Source organism: Eretmochelys imbricata, chromosome 3, assembly GCF_965152235.1.
Source record: "Eretmochelys imbricata isolate rEreImb1 chromosome 3, rEreImb1.hap1, whole genome shotgun sequence".
In the NCBI taxonomy this organism is placed as follows: domain Eukaryota; kingdom Metazoa; phylum Chordata; order Testudines; family Cheloniidae; genus Eretmochelys; species Eretmochelys imbricata.
The window spans coordinates 191,717,719-191,732,897 of record NC_135574.1 but is presented as its reverse complement, the minus strand read 5'-3'; the positions used below and the strand labels follow the sequence as shown (position 1 = coordinate 191,732,897).

The following is a 15,179-nucleotide window of genomic DNA, read 5'->3' as shown; positions in this document are numbered from 1 at the left end:
TTAACATGCAATTCATTTAGGACCTTACTGTGATGCTGTATAGGGGCTTTGTCTTCACTATCAGGGAGATCAACGCTACTGTGATCGATTCAGCGGGTCTAGTGTCTCCATCATTCTTGTTCCAAAGTTATGCTATTGTTTTAAAAAAAAAAAGTCTCTTCTGAGACAGTAAAACATCAGTAGAAAGTAGTTAGCCCAGTAAAACAGATTATGCAAAATCATAGCTTGAACAAAATAAAAATAGCATTTATTTTTACAATGTTAGGATTTCAGCACAGCAAGTTACTATCTGCCAGATGTGGAAATCCTACAGCTGTCCTACTTGAGTAACCCTTACAGTTTTACACAAATGTCTCCTTACTCTTCTTCAAAAGAATAAAAACAATTTTAGTTGGCCAGAAAGGTGGTATCATGTTATACAAAACAGTCCTTTTAAGATCATATCCATGGTTATTTCTTAGCATAAGTGATTTTCATTGCATGGGACGGAGTAATCTTGAACCCTTGGAGAGCATCACGAGCAGCTCCTGCCTGTCCCTCATTTTCAAACTCCACAAAAGCAATGTCATGTCTCCCAGGCACTAAACGTACTTCTTTGAAGCCAGGGAACCTTTAAAACAAAGGAGAAGTCAGATAAGATTACATGGATTATATCTGATGGTAAATCTCTCAAGCAACCGTTAAGCCTTATCATAAGCACCCAGTACTATAACATTCAGTCACTACTAATAACACATTTAAAAGTAGTGCAGTAGTTCTCATCTATAAGGAAATGAGAAGCTACTTGACTAGTGAATGAAGTTGCAGAGAGCCTCAAACACAGCAAGGCATTCTCCACACTGCAGTTGTCATATCTGCAGCAGCATGAGGTTACGTGGTCATTGCTCCATTACATGTGGGGCATTAGGGCAAAAACATCAAGCAAGCAAAGTCAGGATGTCACACTATTCTGATAGCTCCATTTGATGGTCTTTCTCCCCAGGACACAGGGATCCTAGGAGGGATGTTTTCCATCTCCTTCCCACTCTCCACCCTTTCCTGCTTCACCTGAGGGAAGGTGGTACTTCCATTCTCTTCAATCCCTATGCTGCATTGGATGAGACCAAGAATGGCTCCACTGAAATTCAAAGGTCTATATGAATTGAGCTAATTCCAAATGTTGTATGCAGTGTTGTTGTAGCTGTGTGGGTCCCAGGATATGAGAGAGACAAGGTAGGTGAGGTAATATCTATTATTGGACCAATAATACTGGTGAAAGACAAGCTTTCGAGTTTACACAGAGCTCTTCAGGTCTGACCTGAAACTTGTCTCTCTCACCAATAGAAGCTGGTCCAATAAAAGATATTACCTCACCCACCTTGTGTCTCTAGTTCCTAATGGGCAGGTGTCCATATTGAAGAGCCACCACAATTTACATGGCTGTATTTTCAGCAGTAAGGCCAAGGATTAAATGGGCCTGAGACTGAACGGATACTTTTAAGTATCCCTTAAAGGTCAGGGCTGAAGAAAATTTGAATGCACGCGCATATAATGGGGAGTGAAAGGAGAAAAATGTTATAAACATCCGACTTACTGATTAAATAGCATAGACAGCATCATCTCATTTGTCTCTTCTGGCAAGTTATTAAGGAAGAGTATATAGTTTGGTGGATTATCAGGCACCTACAACAACAGAAGAACATAATTCAGTAAGTCATGCAAAATATAAGTAGTGCTCATCTACTTTCTTTATACTTCCACTGAAACTACTAAAAATAAGTTAACATACTGTTAATGTTCTTCGTAAGACTGGTTTAGACTTCAGCCACTTATTGGCTAAACTGTATTTTTCCAATTGATCCATTTTTTCTGCTATCAGTGTTTGTATGTTATTAGTATAATATCGAGAGATAGTAAGTTGGGGGACATAGGTATTTCAAAGTCATTCACTGTAAGCATGTAGAACTGCTAATTTTAAAAAGGCACAAATATCTAAAAAGATAATTGACCATGTCAGTTGTCATGTCCATAGAATTACCAGCTTTGAACGGCGTGCTGTAGTAAAGTTGAGGGAGTAACCATTCTATTTGAAGATCTGTACATATCTGTTACACTTGCTAACGTTGCTTCACAGTGGCCCACTGAATATACAGTGCTACAGACAGATTTGCTGACACTTTGCATATAGCAGTTCAGTACTTTCTCAAGCGAACAGGGAGATGTCTCAATGGCAGGGATCAGCATAGTTATTCTCTACTTTATTTGGCTTTAGTATTATTAGGTAATTCTCTTCAGTTGAGAAGAATAAGCCAGGTGTTACAACTAGTAACTAGTTACAAAGTCATCACCTTTGAAGGGAGAAGGCTGTACAGAGACCTAGACATTCAGCACTATATCTTCATAAGAAGCATGACCAGAAAAGTGACATATTAAATTCCTCAAAACCAGAGAGGTGACAACAATTCCCACAAAGACACTGGATCCAGATCATGCTGTACTCCCACTATTCTCAGCTGTCAGATCACCCTTAGATGAACTCAGTCTGTGTTTGTTCCCACAAAGACATCGGGTCCAATTCTCAATCCTTGCAACTGGCACAAGAGAGTACAAAAATAGCTTTCCACAATTTTTTGGCCTCTTTGAATTTTTGGCCATGTTAAAGGGCCTACTCAACTCCCAATCTAAATGACCTCAGGCAGCTGTATGTGTTTGAGCTGTCTCAAGGCTGCTCTCATCTAGGAGTGCTCTGGCCACACCTCCTCTATTCTCTAATAGACCCTCTACGTTAGGGGACTATTCAGAGGGCAACACATAGGTGTCCTGCCAGTTCTATGGCGTCCAATAAAACCCCATATAATGGGGGTATTCTCCAAAGGCTGTTTCTGCCCCCTTTATGCCACTGGAATTGTGAAATAAAGGAGCTGGAGGAAAAAAAACAAAAAACAAACAAAAAAAAATCAGGCCCGAAGTTTGTAGCAGCAGCTGTCTCTCCATATATGCCAGTTAAGGGGTGGGGGGGAGTGTCGGTCCTGTAAGTTGCTGGAGGAAACTGATATAACAAAAATTTCAGAGCATGTACAAAAATCTCATTCTATGTACTACAGAAAATCCCCACCAAAGTCAAATTTAAAACAACTTGAAACTAGTCAAATGTGCTTTTTTAAATACTGGAGTTGTATTGTATAACACAAATATTAAATGGTGTTTGTTTAGTACTTTCTCTCCCTGCTAATTCTCAAAACAGAGAAAGTAATGGCAGGAATAAATAAACTAATAAGAATTACCTGTTGATTCTGTGATGAAGTCCCTTGGACATTCAAAGAATTCTGTGTTGTTCCCTGTGAGGTTCAACATAGAAAAAACATGATTTTACCAAAAATCAGCAATGAAAAGTTTTGTATAATTTTCAATTTGAAAGCATATATTCACACCAGTTTGGTTTTCAAGGAGCCTCAGAGAGCATCTTAATCCTAACCAACCCTTCAATCTTAAGGCACTGTTTCCTAAACTGTGGTCCATGGACCGTTCATGCTTTGCAAAACAGTTGCTGGTGGGAAACATGAAGCCATTGGGTTTTAAACCCCCCAACACCAGACTGCTGGAGAAGTCATTAGTTCGGAATGAATTCTAAAGGTGAATCAGTAGATATGATGAAGTGAGCTGTAGCTCACGAAAGCTCATGCTAAAATAAATTGGTTAGTCTCTAAGGTGCCACAAGTACTCCTTTTCTTTTTGCGAATACAGACTAACACGGCTGTTACTCTGAAACATGGCAAATTATTGTATTCCATCTGCCTCTTGAAAAGGTGGATTCCACAGACAGGGAAAGGCATTTTTAGAGGTGTTTCTAAACATGGCTCTCTCTGTTGAAGGCAGCACTGCATGCTTTCTGACTGAGGTACAGATAAATCCACAGACTCCTCCTGCACAAATTCAAAGTCAATATTTGAGTTCTTTAAATGGATTTCAAAATGGTGGCAAAGTTAATGCAACAACAGCTCTACAAAACCTATCAAAACTCCTATATACAGGATTTAACGTTTATTCTTAATTTTGGTGTTTTCTATTATACAGGCATTAGTAAACTTCTCCAGTGCAGACCATCTCTTAATGGAGATGGTGTCTTATGGGCCAACTCCATTCCCATTTGCGATTGCATGGACCAGCTCCCCTCTCATTTACTATTGCATAATGCTTAGGTGTAACTACAGCAATTATTACACACTGCACAATAATATTGTGAAAGTATTTGTGTATTTTTACCCAACATTAAAGATCAACAAGTAATCTCTGAAAAAAGTTAATCACACTTTCTACTTTTTTTCAATTTTGTCTTCTCTCATACATCTTCTGTTTCTCTCAGCTGGAAAGTAAGACAAGCAACACCATGTGACCAGCCACTTCTCCACAGACCACTAGGAAGTGGTCTAGGGATCACTAGCAGTTCACAGACTATGTTTTGAGTACTGCTAGTACTAGCTACTACTGCTCCTTATAAACTCAGACTCTACGACCAGAAGGGACCATCATGATCATCTAGACACGTTCATGTAATCTGAGTTGGATCCAATTTTGGAGTAGTTGGGGAGAAATTACTTGTTATTTGCTTTCTGTATCAAACAGAGAAAAGAATTTTGATTGCTGAATTGTTGATCTGACTATGCACTCGTATGAGGGGTCCGGCTTGCCCTGCACCTTCTCAGTTCCTTCTTGCCGGCTAACTCCAACAGAGAGGCAAAAGGGTGGGTCACGGAATGGACTGAGCAACGCATCTTAAAGAAAAAAAGTTACAGAAAGGTTAGTAACTTTTTTTTTCCTCCTCTCAAGTGTTTGCTCATTTCCATTCCACATTAGGTGACTCCCAAGCGTTACCTACAGAGGTGGGCTCGGCGTTCATGGACATGTGGATTGCAACATTGCTCTACTAAACTTGGCGTCATCCCTAGCCTGCTCGGGGATGGTATAGTGGGAGGAGAAAGTATGTACCGACGACCAGGTCATTGCTCTGCAGAAGTCTAGGATTGGGACCTGAGCCAAAAACACCACTCATGAAGCCTGAGTTCTCGTGAATGGGCTGTCAAGATGGCAGGAGGTAGGACACCTGCCTGCTCATAGCACATATGAATGCAGAAGTGTTGCAGGATGAAACTGTCTGGACTGAAACCATTAGGCCTTTCATCCTATCTGCTACTGCCAACAAAAGTTGTTGTTTAGCCAATGTAGATTTATGGAACAGTTTGGTTCTCTCAATGTAGAAGGCCGTTCCTCCATATTCTTGTGCAGCTTTTGGATGAAAACAGCCAGGAAAATAGCCTGCTTACGATGAAACTGCAAGACCACCTTTGGAAGGAATGCTGGGTGGGGGCACAGTTGAACCTTGTCTTTAAAGAACACTGTATACAGGGGTTCTGACATAAGGGTCCTGATTTCGGAGATCCTTCTGGCTGAAGTAACTGCTGCCAGGAAGGTGACCTTCCAGGAAAAAATATGACAGAGGGCATGATGCCAGCTGCTCAAAGGGAGGGCCCAGGAGTCTTGACAGGACCAGGTTTAGGGTGGGATACATTCGTGAATTTGAAGGTAAAGTCTCCCTAATCCCTGGAAGAAGTGAATGGGCATCTCCTGTGAGAAGACCAAACTACCGTCCACAAGAGGACGGAAGGTTGAGATTGCTACTAGATGCACCTTGACCGATGAAATAGCTAGGTCTGTTTCAGATGAAGCAGGTATTCTAGCACTGACTGGGAGGGGTGACCAAGTTAGTGAGAAGCCTCATTGGGAAGCCAACACCGAGAAACCATTCCACTTGGCTAGATAAGTCAGTGTAGTATACTGTTTCCAACTACCTAGCAAGACTTGGCGGACTTGTTCTGAACAGGCCAACGCTGCCGGATTCAACCATTGATCATCTATGCGGTCAGGTGGAAGGCCTTGAGGTTCAAGTGGAGCCAACAGCTGAAATCTTGCAAGATCAGGCCTGGGAGAGGCAGGAGCAGCAATATGGTTGCTACTGACAGATCCAGTCGTGTGCCAAACCAGTGTTGGTATGGCCATGCAGAGCCTAATAACAATAACCTTTGCTTTATCTCGCTTGACTTTCAGAAGGACCTTGTGTACCAGAGGAATGGGGGGGTGGGGGGGGGGCGAAGGGGAGAAAATGCATAGAACAGAAGCTTTGTCCACAGGAGTAGGAAGGCATCTGAGAGAGCACCTGAGCTGTGACCATGCAGAGAGCAAAACTGCTGACATTTCCTGTTTTGCTTGGTTGCGAACAGGTCTACCTGGGGAAACCCCCCCAGCTGGAAGATGGATCTGGTTACGTCAGGGTAAGAGACCACTCATGGTGAGAAGAGAAAGAGCTGCTGAGATGATCTCCCAGAGTGTTCCAGGCTCCTGGAAGGCAGGAAGCTTCAAGGTGGTAGGAATGTTTCATGCAGAAGTCCCATAGACAAATGGCCTCTTGACACAGGGTGGCCCAACGCACTCCTCTCTGCTGATGTAAAAGTGGCTGCCATGTTGTCTATGAGCACTCATAACTCTGCCTGTGATCTAGGGTAAAAAAACCACCAGGCATGCTAGGAGGGCCACTCTGACATTTATATGCAAGGAGAGCTCCTCCTGGGATCACAGGCCCTAAGTCCTGAGGTGCTTGAATAAGCCCCCTAACCTAGACTGGACATGTCCAAGATTAGGGATACTGCTGATTGGCGAGTGACAAAGGGAATGCCCACACCGCCTGATCAGGGATCCCTCCACCAGTCGAAGGAGGCAAGGACTGGGGCAGGAACTGTAAGCACAGAGTCCAGCCAAGTACACTGAGGTCAACCAAACTTGTAGGGGTCTGACATGAAGTCTTGTGTGCTGTACCACGTAAATGAACATGGCATGTGACCTAAAAGTTTGAGGCAAAAACGGGCTGTCATGACAGGGTTGGCCTTGACCTTCTATATCAGAGCCAACATTGTCCGGAAGCTAGCCTCTGGCCTAGGTAGAATCGAGCACTGCACCAAAAAACTCTATCCTCTGGACAGGGATGAGGAGTTGACTTTTGCTTATTTATCAAAAGGCCCAGAGCTTGGAAAGTTGGTTGAACCAAACTGATGCTGGCTTTGATCTGGGTTTCAGACCAGCCCTTGATCAGCCAGTTGTCGAGGTAAGGGTAGACTTGGCAGCCTTCCTCAGAAGTCAAGGTGTTCATCACCACCATGCATTTTCTAAAAGCCCAAGGGGCTGCCAACAGGCCAAAGGGAAGGACAGTGAATTGGTAGTGGGTCTGGTTTACAATGAATCTGAGGAACCTTCTGTGGCCCTGGAAAATGAACATGTGGAAATAAGTGTTTTTCAAATCGAGGGCAACGTACCAGTGCCCTGGATCCAGGGAGGGAATAACGGAGGCCAGGGAAACCATGCGGAACCTCAGCTTCTTGTGATAACTGTTGAGGCGAAGGAATTAGGAAATAGCAGGAGTAAAACCCTTTCCCTCTCAAATTCTGAGGCACTCCTCTACAGCCCCTACCCACAGGAGGGCTTGCACCTCCTGGACTAGAAGTTGCTTGTGAGAAGTGTCCCTGAAGAGGGATGAGTATGGTGGAAGAAAACTTCCTCCATTCTACTCGGCACCAAACAGTCCAATATGAGGGACCAGGCTGGACTGAAATAGGAGAGTCTGTCTGAAAACAAAAGGTGGTGGGGGGAGGGGAACAGGATCCACTATGGAAACAGCTATAATGCACTTGGGAACCCCTTCAAAAGTTCTGCTTGGGGCCTCAGATATCTTTGTGCAATGAAGCAGAGGTGAAAGGGAGCACTTGCCTACGCTTGTAAGCCCTTCTGTTTCTTAAATGGGTCTTGGTGAGGCAGCAGAGCCAAGAAGCAGACCAGTTGCTGAGGTCTGAAATGTGCCACTGAAGGTGTGGTGAGTAGAGGCCCAGGAATCTGAGGGTAGCCCTGGAATCTTTTAGGCCATGGAATTTTGCATCTCTTTGGAGAAGAGGGAAGTTCCCTCAAATAGAAGGTCCTGAATGGAACGCTGAACCTCTGGTGGTAGCCCCCAAAGATTGGAGCCAAGAGCATCTTCTCATGACCACCACTGATGCCATTGTTTTGGCTGCCATGTCAGCTGCATCTAGGGCAGCCTGGAGGGAGGCCCTGGCTTTAGTCTTCCCTTCCTCCACCAGAGTGGGGAACTCGTGCCTTCCTTGAATTCTGACTTACAATCCTAGATGTTCTAGTTATACCTGCCAAGCAAGGCCTGCTGGTTGGAGATGTGGAGCTGTAACCCACCAGTAGAATACATCTTTCTACCAAGTGGGTCCAGCTTCTTTGAGTCCCTTGGCCTTCCTCTTCTTCTGCACCGCCCGTGCAGGCTTAAGTCCTGAGCATTGGTATTGGGCTAAGCACCAGAGTGTGCAGCAAAGGGACCCTTCTCTCAGACACCACCGAGTACAAACAGCTGAAAGGCAATCCCAGTACCTGGGGGAAACCCATGGATTCTATTGGACCCGCATACACCGACTTCTGAGCCAGGTGGCTACAGGGGGCACGCACACTGAGATCCAACAGGATGTAGGTCAAATACTGGTAATGGTTCCTTGGTTGGGTGCATGACTGACTACGAGTCAGGTTAGGGAGACCATATGGGGGTGGTACCCCTTGCTTCCACCAGCCAGGGCCAAAGGTCCGGGGGATCAGTGCCAGAGAGGGGATGGTTTCCCTCTAGTCAGTGCCGGAGGACCAGCTGCCAGGTAAGAGCTTAGGGCAAGATGATCTTAAGAGCTTTCTGCAAGATGATCTTGCCAGTGTTGGAACTTGCCCCGCTGGGGTTGGCGGTGCCATGGGAGTCATCGGGTCCCTAGCCGCTGGAAAGACCTTCAGGTTGGACACCACCACAATCATGCTGGTGCCACGACGTCCCCCCCCCCCCTTCCCGGGTGTTGGTGGATTGCACTGCATTGGACTCAACAGAACCTGCTAGTAGGGTGGAGTCGATGGTGCCACTTGCAGAGCAGGGACAGAGGAGTGGTCCAATGTAGGTCAAACTCCACCTTTGTGCTTCCTCAGCTCCAAGGAGCATCCCCTCATGGACTGCTGTTTCTTGTGCTTCCTCAACACCAGTGAAGGGGAATGGTGCTGAGAAACAGGCTGTCGGAAGAGCATTCCACACTGATGCAGAGGTACTCGGTGCCCAGTCCAACTGGCTCCACTCCTACCCTGGTCTAAGTGTGACTTCCATCATGACAGACCTTAGCCTGGCCTCCCTGTCCCTTTTTGTATGAGACTTGACCTGGCAGCAGACATGGCAATGCTCTCGCACATGAGCCTCCCACAGACACTGCAGACATCTGAAGTGCAGGTCAGTCACCGGCATGTGCTTGCCACAGGAGGCACAGGGTTTAAAGCCCAGAGACAGGGGCATGCTCAGTCCCAGGGGAAGAGGATGCCCCTGTAAACAGCTGTGGGGCCTAACTTTATATACCACTACTAAAAGAAATAAACTGAAGGTAACTAAACTTGCGAAGAAAGGAGGGTATAACAGCACCACTAGACGAACGCTTTGCCGAGGCAAGAGGAGATGTTCAAGCAACCGTCACGGGTGGTATAAAGGAACTGAGAGGATGTGGGGCTGGTTAGGACCCTTATACCAACACATGAGTGTGCGACCCCAGAGGGTGCTAGAGCTGGCCTGACGGATACCATCAAGGGCAAAATCTGTAGTGACTGGACGCACACCTAACATGGAATGGACATAAGCAAGCACTCAAAGAAGAACCCTTGTGTTAGAGAGGACTCTCTAGAATTTGCGTTGGCACAAAATGTCTAGGCTGCTCACCAAAAACAAGACCATGAAAATTATGAACGGTTACCCTTAAATTGTTTAAAAGTGAGACTGATCAGTTTTCTAGTTTTAATATTTTTGTAAAAATATTTGCAATTTAAGATTCTCTCCAGGGTTTATAGTGCATAACCAATGGATATTCACCAAAACAGGGGGAGTTGATATTTTCCAAAAATGGAAGTTGATTCAAGTTTTCAGTTTGAATACCTTAACATTTTGTTAGGATGGAAAGAACAAAACACAACAACAACAGCTAATATTCTTTGCTGAAAAAAGAATGACAGACAATGATAATTGAGACTTCATCCACTATGTGGATGGGCAGAATGAACAGACTTCAAAAGTTTGTCATTTTAGTAACTAAACTGAACCTGATTCTTAACAGACAGACAATCTGGGAGTCTTTGCACTCAAGATTCCTTGCAATTCAGATGCAACTTTGTCTAATGATAAAGATGAGTCCATTAAACTTTTACATTGAAACAAGTTTGGCACAGTTTACAGGAAGCATATTAGTCTCTTACATACATTCCTCCGAAATACAAATCCTCCTTGTTAAAACTATAGGTAAATATCATATTAAAGGAATTTGTTCCATGCAGAAACAACCCTTCAGACTTGTTCTAGAAGTCTGGAATCTTGTTTTGGTTTACACAGTCCACTTACCTGACCAAGCTTTTTATTTGCTGCATTAGCTGACTGCTCCAGTGATTTAGCCTTTTTCTTTTCTTTCCTCTTTTCCTTATCAGCAAATGTACCGCGCATTTTGGAAATCATATCAGAATCTGTTTTTGCATACTGAATACGCTGTTTAAACAACAAAGCAGAACATTTTATGCTTCACTATGCTGAACAGCTTGCACTAGCCTCATTAAGGCCCCAAATATCTAGCAGAACACTGGAATTCCAACAAGAATTTCTTACATTAAAAACTTTAATTAGACACTACCCACAGAATATGCTGAATTCACCAATTAATTCTGAGCACTTACTACAAAAGCGCCTTGTTTAAAACATGCAAAAGATAGAAGAGGTTGATGGAGGACGGTTAAATGACTCAATGAGGAGGATTTGTTTTTGAATCAACACTTTCAGTAACAGCAATAATTATTATAAAGTAGAAATATGACATAACACTGAACAATTAAGAATGCTTAACTTCAACATAAGTGAATGCAGGCAAAGTTATGGCATCACTACACAAACTTGGACTTATACAAGACCAAAAAAAAAAAAAAAAAAAGGGGCAAACTGGAGGCATGCAATTTTACTCCACCACAGAAAAGTTGATTGAAAGCCTTCATTTAGAAAACATACAAAATTTAGACTTCTAATTTAAAAAAGTAAGGCAGTATGATGTTGGAGTAAAGCAGTTTTATCTGAAAGCTAAGCACACTGCCCCTCAAATATGCAGGTATATGTTCACATGGAGAAAAAGAGGACATCAATGAAAAATAAATAGCAGACACACCCTAGATAGAAAAACAAAAATCTGATTCCCAGTTGCAAAATAGTGTACTGTCCTAGTCCACTAAAAAGAACATAAATAAATAAATAAATAAAAGACTTACCATTGGTTTGCCGTAAAATGGAAAACCTTGTAACTGTCTCAAAGCATTGGTGGATGATCCAAGTTCTTTAAATATGACAAAGGCCTGTCCTCTCATTTTCATTGTCTTTAAAGCCACAATATCTACTACATGACCAAACTGTGAGAATAGTGCATACAAGGATCTCTTCAGTTCTGTTGAGAATATAGAAAAGCCATTACCGCATTTAGGTTGGAAACATCAGTGTGCTTTTATAAGTTTCAGAGCGGTAGCCGTGTTAGTCTGGATCAGTAAAAACAACAAGGAGTCCTTGTGGCACCTTAGAGACTAACAAGTTTATTTGGGCATAAGCTTTCGTGGGATGTAACCCACTTCATCAGATGCATGGAGTGGAAAATACAGTAAGCAGGAATAAATATACAGCACATGAAAAGACAGGAGTTGCCTTACCAAGTGGGGGGTCAGTGCCAACGAGGCCAATTCAATTAGGGTGGATGTGACCCATTCCCAGCAGTTGACAAGAAGGTGCGAGTATTAGAGGGAAAATTATCTTTTGTAGTAACCCAGCCACCCCCAGTCTTTATTCAGGCCTAATTTGATGGTGTCAAGTTTGCAAATTAATTCCAGTTCTGCAGCTTCTCATTGAAGTCTGTTTTTGAAGGTTTTTTTGGTTGAAGAATGGCCACTTTTAAGTCTGTTATTGAGTGTCCAGGGAGCCTGAAGTGCTCTCCTACGGGTTTTTGAATGTTACAGTTCTTGATGTCCAATTTGTTAATTAGTTAATTAGTTCTCTTCCAACCATCAAAGTGTTGTATGACTATCACATATATCTTACGCAACTCATACAATATGCATGTGTAAACTGGCATAACTTCTGCTGTCCTTGCTACTTTCTTGTCATTTCTCTTTTCTAATTGGTTAATTACTACTTCTCAAACACTGATGATCAGGGATCCTGGTTTTCCAGTGATAAAAACAATTCTCTGATTTAATATATATAATCATCTGTTTTTCCACAATTAAAATGAAACACTGGACTTTAGTTTTGCTAGCCATAATATATTACCTATAGAGAGATCAGTTGAACACAATGTGTTATTGATATATTTGCAATTTTTAAGCTGACAGCCAGAGCCCCACCTATTGTCTGATCTAATTGGTACTGGGGCAAGATCAGATAATCAGAGTTCCACTGAATATGTTTATTTTTGTAAAAATGTAAAAATTCTCTGTAAAAAACACAAATTATGTGGTTTTCCATGGCAAGCAGATTTCTAAGATCTCTGCTGATCCTGCATTCTTGACCAGACCACTTTTACCCTTTACTTGATATTAAGGAAGGTGTTTCTCTAACGGCTTTTGGCAACACATTGTGTGTCCCCATTGTCCTGTTTCCTCTAGTTTTCCCCACTTGGCTTTCCTGACATACATCAATATGTGCAACATCCCATTGGGAGATTTAAGAATCATGGAGACTTAGAACCAATGTACCTTACTACCTAGTGGACTATGTTTGTTTCTGAGCGTTTTTTTTTAAATTTACTCTCTGATCCTCGCATTACTATGGGGCAACCTTTGGGACTCAATTTTCACAGACATTTACAGCACCACTTTACAGCGGTATTAAATTTGAATGTATACTGGTAACCAGTTACGATGGTTGCTATCAACTCTAAAATACTTTTAGTTTCATTTACATTTTTATACCAATAAACATCTCCATATGGAGGATCCCAAAACACATCACCTGGCTGCCAGGTTCCATTAGATAGAAACCCAGATAGTATCCAATTACCATTATTATTTCACCAGGTTTGGCTACACAATAATGCCACATTCCCTGCTGGGATGTGGGACAGTGTCCATGTGAAAAAATTACCACCACTTTGGGAAAATCACATCCAGAACACCACTAGAGCCTGATCTGATAACCCACTACTCACAACAAGTAGTATCAATAAAGTCAGTAAAATTAGTTGCATTATAAAGGACTATTCATGTGAATATGGGTTTGCAAGACTGGAGCCTTGAGTCTCAATCTGAAGATAAACGTAAGATTCAGTGGGACTACCCACACAACTAAATTACTCACATTCACAAGAGTTTGTAGAATTGGACCCTAAGATGATAAAAAGAAGAAAGCCAAAAAGTTTCAAAAACCAAACTAAACCACTCAAATGTGCATTAAGACTTGGTAACTTCAGAATGAAGTTACCAATTTTAACTCCTTCCCCATTGGCAGTAATTAAGCATAGAGATCTTAATTTAGATTTCCTGACTGCTTTCCTTGTAATTATTTATTTGTATTACAGTAGTGCCTAGAGATCAAAACAGATTGGGATTCCATTGGGCTAGGCACAGCACAAACGTGTTGACAGTAGAAGACTCCTAGTAACATTTTATGTCAAGATTATATTTCCAGAAAATAGAATAGCATATTTTTACTGAGATAGTTTTCCCAACACACTGATGAAAAAAATTAACTTTAAATTATTCATACCATCTTTTTTAATGCTGTCATTTATATTATTGATATAAATAGTATGGTTTGGTCGGATATCCATCTTCTAACTTGCTTATACAACAGCCTAAAAAAAGAAAAACAAGTACAATGTGTTAAAAATACTTACATTTATGAAGATGAATTCATAAAAATAATTGAGTTTTTGTTTGTTTAGGTCAAACAGGTGTTGCCAGCATCAGGCTATATAAAACAGGATTAGAACTGCCTCACTCAACAGTGAAAAGGTTATAAAACTATGTATTTTTGACGTTCTAACAAAGATTCATCACCTCTGAAGGTACGGAAAAATACAGCCAACTATAGGGGCGCAAGTCACTGAGAAAGCACCAAGCGGCGTGCGAGGAGGAGTCATATCACGATCATCCCCACACAGCTCTTTCACTGCCCTTTTCATCGATAACCCGCTGAAGTGTTTATAGGATACCTATCGCCTTCGTATATACACACCGGTGCCCCCCCACACCACGCACGCACGCACCCCCCACTGCACCACACAGCCAGCCCCTCCAACCGCAGCCCCCCTCACGCAGCCAGCCCCGCCCCGCAAACGCGGCCTCCTTCACGCACCCAGCCCGCCCACACGTCCAGCCCTGCCCGCCCCATCCCCCAGCCTCTCCCCTCCCGCACGCGCCCCGCCGCCTTCGCCCCAACTGCCCCACGGCCCGTTCTGGGGGAATTCAGAGCTCGTGGCCATTTCGCGCCAATCCCAACCGGGGCTGGGTGATCCCGCCCGCCGAGGCGGGCTCAGCGCTCCGGTGCCGGATACCTCCCCGGGCACAGGCACCGGGGGCCCCGCGCCGCATCTCCCAGTAGCGGAGCAAACGGGGAACAAACCCTTCCCTCACCCGGCTCCAATCGCCGCCCGGCCCCGCCCCGCCGCGCCGTTCCCAGCACAGCACACCGCACCCTGGCGCGTGACCTCACGTAAACAGGCAGAAGAGTCGATGTCACGCACAATCGATATATCGCGCACCCAATCATCGATGCGCTCGTCTCCCGCTTCCTTCCTCCCCCTGTCGCGCGCGTGAGCCTGAACAGGGGCGGGGCGGGGCGGGAGGCGGAGGCCTGAGCTCGGGGGCGGTTCCCGCGTCCGCACAAGTGCCCCTAGGGATCACTCACCGCGTAGCAAGTGGGGTTCATGCAAGCAAGGCTTGGGTACAGCAAGGCCCCGAACCCCGTCAAGGCCAATAGGGGGCGTGCTGCCAGCCCAGGCTCTGCCTCCTGGTGTGTCCTACGGGTGGCTTTGGTCCGAGCCCAGACCCTGTTGTGTCTTGAACATAAATTGTTATGC

The 15,179-nt window shown here is 43.8% G+C and overlaps 1 protein-coding gene across 4 annotated transcripts; it reads right to left on the bottom strand.

Annotated features, from left to right (window-relative positions):
* Positions 1 to 225: 225 nt before the first annotated feature.
* On the bottom strand, positions 226 to 14,754 carry SNRPB2 (small nuclear ribonucleoprotein polypeptide B2). Of its 4 annotated transcripts, none has more exons than XM_077813995.1 (7): positions 14,734 to 14,754; positions 13,865 to 13,952; positions 11,386 to 11,558; positions 10,481 to 10,621; positions 3,264 to 3,317; positions 1,574 to 1,662; positions 226 to 610 (listed from the first exon to the last, which is right to left on the bottom strand). In XM_077813995.1, the coding sequence occupies exons 2-7, from the start codon at positions 13,926 to 13,928 to the stop codon at positions 451 to 453; spliced, it is 681 nt and encodes a 226-aa protein (XP_077670121.1). In that variant the 5' UTR covers positions 13,929 to 13,952; positions 14,734 to 14,754; the 3' UTR covers positions 226 to 450. The 4 variants fall into 4 exon arrangements, with proteins under 4 accessions (XP_077670121.1, XP_077670120.1, XP_077670123.1 ...); XM_077813994.1 differs by having other exon boundaries at positions 14,600 to 14,738; XM_077813997.1 differs by lacking the exon at positions 14,734 to 14,754 and adding an exon at positions 13,457 to 13,483.
* Positions 14,755 to 15,179: the final 425 nt, after the last annotated feature.